A 9393-nucleotide genomic window follows, 5' to 3' on the forward strand; every position below is an offset into this window, starting at 1 on the left:
GCGTGTTTGGTACCCAAACCCGAACTTCTTCACAGAAGTTCGGGCTTGTGATCGGTGTTCTGTACATTGTATTATTTTCCCTTATAACATGGTTATAAGGGAAAATAATAGCATTCTGAATACAGAATGCATAGTAAAATAGCGCTGGAGGGGTTAAAAAGAAATAAAAAATTAATTGTTTAACTCACCTTAGTCCAGTTGATCGCGCAGCCTGGCTTCTCGTCTGTCTCCTTTGCTGAACAGGACCTGTGGTGAGCATTCATTGCAGGAACAGGACCTGTGGTGACGTCACTCCGGTCATCACATGATCCATCACCATGGTAAAAGATCATGTGATGACCGGAGTGACGTCACCACAGGTCCTGTTCAGCAAAGGAGACAGACGAGAAGCCGGGCTGCACGATCAACTGGACTAAGGTGAGTTAAATTATATATTTTTTTTTAACCCCTCCAGCGCTATTTTACTATGCATTCTGTATTCAGAATGCTATTATTTTCCCTTATAACCATGTTATAAGGGAAAATAATAATGATCGGGTCTCCATCCCAATCGTCTCCTAGCAACCGTGCGTGAAAATCGCACCGCATCCGCACTTGCTTGCGGATGCTTGCGATTTTCACGCAACCCTATTCACTTCTATGGGGCCTGCGTTACGTGAAAAACGCACAATAAAGAGCATGCCGCGATTTTCACGCAACGCACAAGTGATGCGTGAAAATCAACGCTCATGTGAAAGGGGCCTAATGCTTTCTTAATCCATAGGTATTAATATGAAGTTGCACCCCCCCCCTCCCCGTTGTAGCTAAAACAGCTTCTACTCTTCCGAGAAGGCTTTCTACAAGATTTTGAAGTGTGTTTGTGGGAATTTTTGCCCATTTATCCAGAAAAACATTTGTGAGGTCGGACACTGATTTTGGACTAGGTGGCCTGTCTCATATTCTTCGTTCTAGTTCATCCCAAAGGTGTTGGAGGGGGTTGAGGTCAGGGCTCTGTGTGGGCGAGTCATGTTCTTCCAAACCAAACTCCCTCAACGAGACCTTTGTGGACCTTGCTTTGTGCACTGGGTCATGCTGGAACAGAAAATGACCTTCCCTAAACTGTTCCCACAAAATTGGAAAAATACAATTGTCTAAAATGTCTTGATATTCTGAATCATTAAGATTTCCCTTCACTTAAAGTAAGGAACCTAGGCCAACCATTGAAAAACAACATATCTCCTCCACCAAACTTTACAGTTGGCACAATGCAGTCAGGCAGGTAACGTTCTCCTACATCCACCAAACTCAGACTCGTCCATCAGACTGCCAGAGAATTGTGATTCATCAGTCTACAGAAGATGTTTCCACTGCTCTAGAGTCCAGTGACACTGTATTTGATGCTTGCCATTGTGTTTGGTGATGTGAGGGTTGCATGCAGCTGCTCAGCCATAAAAACCCATGTCATGAAGCTCCTAGCACAGTTTATGTGCTGATGCTAATACCAGAGGAGGTTTGGACTCTGCAGTTATTGAGTCAGCAGAGCGTTGGTGACTTTTATGCACTATTTGCATCAACACTTGATGACGCAGCTCTGTTACCCTTTGTGGTCTCCACTTTGTGGGTGAGTTGCTGTGGCTCCTAAACGCTTCCACTTTACAATAATACCACTCACAGTTGATTGTGGAATATCTAGGAGGGAAAAGATTTCACACACTAACTTGTTGCAGTGGTGGCATCCTATTACAGGGACCACACCGGAATTTAGTGAGATCTATAGAACGGACCATTCTTTAAAAAGGTTTGTAAAAGCAGACTAGGGTAGGGGCTGGATTTTATACACCTGTGGCAATGGGACTGAAGGAAACACCTGAATTCAAAGGAGTGTCCCAATACTTTTGTCCATATAGTGTATTACTATGCAATGAATAGATCACTTCAAATTGAGTATTATGGCAATACACATACAATTAAAAATATTGTTAGTTTTTTTGGGGGGGTGCCCCCTGCTGTTTATCCTTCTGGTCCACCCTCTTCTGAATCCACAGGTGGACTAACATGCTCAGTATCTTCCCTGCTCCCTTCCCCTTATTGTTGGCATAGTTATCTCATAGTGAAGCGTCACTTTTCATCCATTACTCTCTACTTACATGCACTTACCTGCATACCATACGTATCTCTTCGGCTGTATGTATGACTTTAGCTATTTTCTATGCAAGGTAGGAAAGGGTTAACAAGAGCTAATTGAAATGCATCCTGGGACATGCAAGTGTTTGATGCGTTGCTGCCCATCCACAGAAAAGCAAGAAAATCCACCAGATAAGCAGATATTTGAGATTTGTTTTATAACCCCTTTAAACCAGTTCTAGGCTGGATGTACATGCAGTCTTTTTGTGCTGTTTTTCCAGACTGTAATGTTTTTGATGGGAAAAATGCCAGCTCCTGAATGTCTATGGGAATTTTAAAAAACACGTCACTCATTCTTTTTTTTTTTTGTGTGTTTTTTTTTATCAATTTTGGTGTTTTTGTGTCTTTGGAGTTTTCTTTAAAAATACAGCATGTTGAAGCAATTTCAGGCAAATTCCCATCCTCTCGTGTCTTCTCCTGGCTCCTCGTTATGCACTGAGACCGATGAAAATGTGCATGGGTGTACTCACTACGCAGAGAGATCTGCTATAGAAATGTGCATGCTTGTCCTACACAGTGGAGAGAACTATGCATATGACCGCTAGAAACCTAGTAAAGCAAGTGGTCCAGGTTATTTTGAGAGATTATAGCAAGGGACCCATAATGTCGTTTACAAATCAGGGGCAATGAGCCATAACGTTAACTCTGACGTTACTCGTTTATTGATATATGCTTTCATATTAAAGGGTTTTTCCGGGATTTTGATCTTGATGGCCTGACAATGGTATGGAGCACAGGATCAGCATTTAGCAAGCAGCACGGATCAGGGAACCGGCTGAATCCCATGCCTGCCTCTAGTGACATAGGCAATATTCTGTGATCTTTTTTGCTCATTCATAGTATGTCTGTTAAGACTATAAAATAATCTATGAATAGTATGCAATACATTTTTGGATCGGTTTACATGAAAATATTCTTTCTACCACAAAGGTGTGAATTGCATTACATGCATGTGTTATTGCTTCCTTCTGGCACTACAAGTTTGAAGGTGATCAGTCAGAATAGATTAAGAGGAAAGACCTGTAATTTGTTGTCGAAGGAGAACTATGTATGCTGTGTAATTTGGCAGATCAGTATGTCAGAGTACTTACTACAGGCATTTGCATGTTTCCTATGATCTTTTTTTGACAAAGCTCTCAAGCCCAGCCCTGTCTACCTGTAGGCAGGTAATAAAACAAAGATGCTAGTTACCTGTTAGAGCCTTACGAGGTATAATAAAACAAGATGGCACATTACATTTTTTTTTTAAAAGGCCTCCCTTATAGGGAGTGACTTTAGAGAGGGAGTGGAAGGACTGAAGTTATCACAAGATCTTTAAAAGCAGAGCAAAGACAAGAGAAAAGGTAAAGAAATCTTATCTCAGGGCTGGGCTTGAAAAGTGAGGAGAGCTGCAATGAGCCTCATTGAGTCAGACTTCTCTGATGATGACCAAGAGATAGAAGATGGAACAAATGAGACAGATGAGCAGACTCTACAAAAATTGCAAATACAAGAGAGCGAGAGTGAAGTAGATGACACCAAGCCAAAAAAGAGGACCAGGCCAGTGAGGTCAAAGGCCAGGCGGACAGCTGCCAATGTCAGAGAAAGAAAGAGGATCCTGGACTACAATCAGGCCTTCAATGCGTTACGACTGACCCTTAAACATGACTTGAGTGGGAAAAGACTATCTAAGATATCAACTTTGAAGAGAGCAATCAATCGGATATCTACTCTGTCCATGTTCCTGCATTCAAGCTCAGAGCAAAAAGGGGCCTGCAACCACACAGAATGCCATCTTCAACATGAAAGGCACAGCCAGCCAGAGATTAATCATGGTAGTCCTCAGGCCTACATAACGCCACCTCAGTCTCACCAAGATGTACACTCAGAGTTCAGCTATGGGGAGACTGCACATCTTCAGCAAAGCCACTCTCCTTACTATACTAGACATTCACCCGAGGCTACTTATTTACAGTGCCAATATGGAAGCCCAGCAGAGGATAATTCAATGCCAAGCTCCCCTTACTCTTACTATTCACATAGTGGCTACAGCATCGGAGTAAGGGGCACCTGCTTCCCTAACCAGATGGACAATCTTTCAGAGCATTCTCCCGGACCATTTGCATGGCAGTTTGGTTACTTACAAGGATCATCAGGCTTTCAGCATTCTCTCTCCACGCACTAAGCTGAAGCTTTACAATATGGACAGCCTGAGAAACCCATGCAAAAACTTTTCTACACCAACACCAGGACCTCTGCCAAATTGACTGACGTATAATATGTGTTCAAGCAAAATGGTAACGTGAACTTGTAAGATATTGTATTCTGTATATTTTATGTGATTTTTGGACTGGTAGACTTTTTTTGTTGTATTTGATCAAATGAGCTGCTAATGGAATTTGTGATTCTAGTAAAAGTCATGAAGAATCTCTTAATTCTGATGGAAAACAAACTTGTCTTTAAGAATATGGACTATTTTCACTTTAGTCTTATAGGATAAGACAACTTTGCTAAGATACTGTTGTTTTGTGGGTTGTATAATGTTCAAATCTCAGGATATAGATTGCAATTTAAATGTGAAACTAAATATTAGACACACCTGTTAGATCTCAACATATGAAAACAAGCGTTCCACGTTCTCAGCCTGTATTAGTATCTGAAAATTAATTCTTAGAAATGTGTTAGTCTAAGGCAGAAAATCTCAGCAAAGGTGGACTTACACACTACATACCGATTCACCTCAACTACAGTAGTTTGCTTATTTTTGGGACAGTATTCTTGAATTGTGGTACCTCTTTTAAAAAGTTCTTGAGGTTTTCCTGAAGTCTTGTGTAAACTACAAATTGCAGGACCGTATAAACTACAAACATTACTTAAAGTCCTAAGCTCTTCACTTTATCAGTATTAGAAAATCAGGTCGTTCTCGGTATGGATGGTACTGTGTGCTCTTCTTTTCATAAATAAAGAAATTATCTCATATATTGAGCGATCTTTAAATTTTAGTAACTCTTACACATCCCGATAGTTGGGCAGATTATCGGGGACAAACGTTCTTGCAAACATTCGTTCCCGACAATCTGGCCGTGTAAAAGTGCAGCAGATTACCTCAATGAAAGATGGAAAGGCTTGTTCATCGGGTGAAACTGATGTTAGTGCAGGTACCTAAATTATTGTTTCTGGGCCGCAGATCGTGAGTCTAAACAGCACAAATGCAGAAACAATGCAGCTGTATAAGGACGAATGATCACTCGTTCTGATACCGTGGAGGTGAGCGCTGCATGTAAATGCAGAGCTTCACCTTCACTGAACCAGCAGCCAGTTGTCAGGAAGGAAAGCTTCCTTCCAAATAATCGTCTGCTCCTCGCCCCATGTAAACCCACCATTAGGCTTGAGGCACACAAGCTACCAGTCAGCCCAACAGCTTCTTCAGCTCACAGCTATCTCACCCAATCCCTCAATCACCTATTACAACAGCGTATCTTCCTAAGAACAGAAGGACCAGGCATGTTGAAGTGGAACAGCTCTATCCTTATCTCTCCCAACATCTGCCATTGGGGGAGAGAGGGAAAACTGTCGGGGAGACCAATATACATCTAGCATGGCTATCTGTAAAACACATTAGATTGATAAGTCACTTGAAGCATGATATGATATATTCACCTCCCAGCTATATGTATTTCTGGTTAAAAAATGTATAATGCTAAGTACTTATTGATCCGCCAGATGTTCCAGATGACCCGACCAGCTGAACTCGAGCTACATTGCTATCACATATATGTTTTGTGCCTTTTTAACTTCTGAAACATACAGTACTATGGTACAATATGGGTAATGAACTCTTGTCAATGATGGGTAGTCACAAATATATTATGTGCTGTCTCTGTTCTGCATTTAATAACTGTTCAATGTGCAATACATTCTCAGTCCTCGGCTGCTGTTCTATATGTTCTGTTATCTGTGCAGGGACCGACAGAGCATGTGCAACTTCAGGAAACTAAAAGTTAATGTGAATTTATTTTGATATTTTAAAATAAAGATTTTATATTCTTTACACTTTGTTTTTTAGGGTATATGTGGGTGTTCACGAAATTTGACACACAGGTACATCAGGTGTTCCTGGAAGGTTTTAGACCAGGTCTCAGCTCTCTAGGACGTACCGTTCCTGAGATATTCCCCAAAAATGCATTAGACAATAGAAGCTTGGTCAAATGACCCTTATCAGCCAATAGAAGCTTGCAGGTCCTCCAGTCTCCCAACCCAGCCATTTTTCTTCACTGCTGTAGGAGAGCTTTAAAGGAAATCTGTCAAGGATAATTGCTATTGAAGTAAAGCCATGGCCTAATAGCACTTAATACCTTATTTCAAGATGTGCCTTTGTTCCAGCAATAGATGTTTTTATCCTCTGAAAATGCAATTTATTTGGTATGCAAATGAGCGAGTAAGGTGCCCAGAGGGGCGTCACTCTTGCAGGAAGGAGCCCAGACGCCCCCTGCCACAATGTGTCCACCCTCAAAAGATTTAAAACCCCACCTCCAAGCCCTGATATGCCACGCCCCTGATCTGGTTAGGCCATGCCCCTCCCACTGCTGAGCCGACGGGGATTGAAAAAATTAAGGTAAAAATCAACTTCTGTCAGCTGCAGGGGTGGGAGGGCGGGTGACTTTCTCCCTTCAGCTCACACTCAGACAGAACAGTGCTGCTGTCTTAGAGTGAGCTGTTCAAAAGGACACGCCCCGATCAGGTTAGGCTACGCCCCCTCCCACTCCTTAGTCGACTGAGATTGAAAAAATGAAGTTAAAAATCAACTTTTAGGTTCTGTTAAGCCACGCCCCAATCAGGTTAGGCCACGCCCCCTCCACTCCTCAGCCGACAGTGATTGAAAAAATGAAGATAAAAATCAACTTCTGTCAGCTGCAGAGGTGGGAGGGAGGGTGACTTTCTCCCTGCAGCTCACACTCAGACAGTACAGTGCTGCTGTCTTAGAGTGAGCTGTTCAAAAGGACATGCGCCCGATCAAGTAAAGGCCACTGTTAAGGGGGTGGGCCCCTGTGGAGGTCACTGTCAAGGGGGTGGTATGCTGTGAAAGTCACTGTTAAAGGGGAAGGCTGCTGTAAAGGTCAAAGTTAAGGGGTGGGCTGCTGTGGAGGTCCAATTTTAAGGGACGGGGCACTCTGGGGGGGGGGTCACTGTTTTGGGGGCGTGGTGCTGTAGATGTCACTGTTATAGTGGATAGTGTTGATATCTTTTAATGACACACACAAACATTAAATGAAATAGATTAAATATACCCATGTGAAGCCGGGTCCTTCAGCTAGAATATATATATATATATATATATATATATATACAGTACAGACCAAAAGTTTGGACACACCTTCTCATTCAAAGAGTTTTCTTTATTTTCATGACTATGAAAATTGTAGATTCACACTGAAGGCATCAAAACTATGAATTAACACATGTGGAATTATATACATAACAAAAAAGTGTGAAACAACTGAAAATATGTCATATTCTAGATTCTTCAAAGTAGCCACCTTTTGCTTTGATTACTGCTTTGCACACTCTTGGCATTCTCTTGATGAGCTTCAAGAGGTAGTCACCTAAAATGGTTTTCACTTCACAGGTGTGCCCTGTCAGGTTTAATAAGTGGGATTTCTTGCCTTATAAATGGGGTTGGGACCATCAGTTGCGTTGTGGAGAAGTCAGGTGGATACACAGCTGATAGTCCTACTGAATAGACTATTAGAATTTGTATCATGGCAAGAAAAAAGCAGCTAAGTAAAGAAAAACTAGTGGCCATCATTACTTTAAGAAATGAAGGTCAGTCAGTCCGAAAAATTGGGAAAACTTTGAAAGTATCCCCAAGTGCAGTCACAAAAACCATCAAGCGCTACAAAGAAACTGGCTCACATGCGGACCGCCCCAGGAAAGGAAGACCAAGAGTCACCTCTGCTGCAGAGGATAAGTTCATCCAAGTCACCAGCCTCAGAAATCGCAGGTTAACAGCAGCTCAGATTAGAGACCAGGTCAATGCCACACAGAGTTCTAGCAGCAGACATCTCTAGAACAACTGTTAAGAGGAGACTGTGTGAATCAGGCCTTCATGGTAGAATATCTGCTAGGAAACCACTTCTAAGGACAGGCAACAAGCAGAAGAGACTTGTTTGGGCTAAAGAACACAAGGAATGGACATTAGACCAGTGGAAATCTGTGCTTTGGTCTGATGAGTCCAGATTTGAGATCTTTGGTTCCAACCACCGTGTCTTTGTGCGACGCAGAAAAGGTGAACGGATGGACTCTACATGCCTGGTTCCCACCGTGAAGCATGGAGGAGGAGGTGTGATGGTGTGGGGGTGCTTTGCTGGTGACACTGTTGGGGATTTATTCAAAATTGAAGGCATACTGAACCAGCATGGCTACCACAGCATCTTGCAGCGGTATGCTATTCCATCCAGTGTGCATTTAGTTGGACCATCATTTATTTTTCAACAGGACAATGACCCCAAACACACCCCCAGGCTGTGTAAGGGCTATTTGACCATAAAGGAGAGTGATGGGGTGCTGCGCCAGATGACCTGGCCTCCACAGTCACCGTACCTGAACCCAATCGAGATGGTTTGGGGTGAGCTGGACCGCAGAGTGAAGGTAAAAGGGCCAACAAGTGCTAAGCATCTCTGGGAACTCCTTCAAGACTGTTGGAAGACCATTTCAGGTGACTACCTCTTGAAGCTCATCAAGAGAATGCCAAGAGTGTGCAAAGCAGTAATCAAAGCAAAAGGTGGCTACTTTGAAGAACCTAGAATATGACATATTTTCAGTTGTTTCATACTTTTTTGTTATGTAAATAATTCCACATGTGTTAATTCAGAGTTTTGATGCCTTCAGTGTGAATCTACAATTTTCATAGTCATGAAAATAAAGAAAACTCTTTGAATGAGAAGTTGTGTCCAAACTTTTGGTCTGTACTGTATATATATATATATATATAATATTTTATATTGTATCTCCAAATATGAACATAATTTTGTTCAAAAATTTTTGTAAAATTCATCTAAAGTTCTCATACGCTTCAGAGTTTAAAGGGTTGTCAAAGAGTGTAACCCTTGACAATCACAGTTATTGTGAGGCGACAAGACTTCTTCACCGTAAGAACTGTAAATCCATGAACTAGTCACCTCAGGACATGGTGACAGCAGGAACACTGGATGGTTTCAGAAAAGGCTTAATTCTTAGTATCAAATAACACAA

The 9393-nt window shown here is 42.0% G+C and overlaps 1 protein-coding gene across 1 annotated transcript; it reads left to right on the forward strand.

Annotated features, from left to right (window-relative positions):
• The first annotated feature begins 3556 nt into the window (after nucleotides 1–3556).
• BHLHA9 (basic helix-loop-helix family member a9) lies at nucleotides 3557–4327 on the forward strand. Its single transcript, XM_044284523.1, has one exon. The coding sequence runs from the start codon at nucleotides 3557–3559 to the stop codon at nucleotides 4325–4327; it is 771 nt and encodes a 256-aa protein (XP_044140458.1).
• The last annotated feature ends 5066 nt before the right edge of the window (nucleotides 4328–9393 follow it).

The sequence above is a fragment of the Bufo gargarizans genome, chromosome 3 (genome assembly GCF_014858855.1).
Source record: "Bufo gargarizans isolate SCDJY-AF-19 chromosome 3, ASM1485885v1, whole genome shotgun sequence".
Taxonomy (NCBI): Eukaryota; Metazoa; Chordata; class Amphibia; order Anura; family Bufonidae; genus Bufo; species Bufo gargarizans.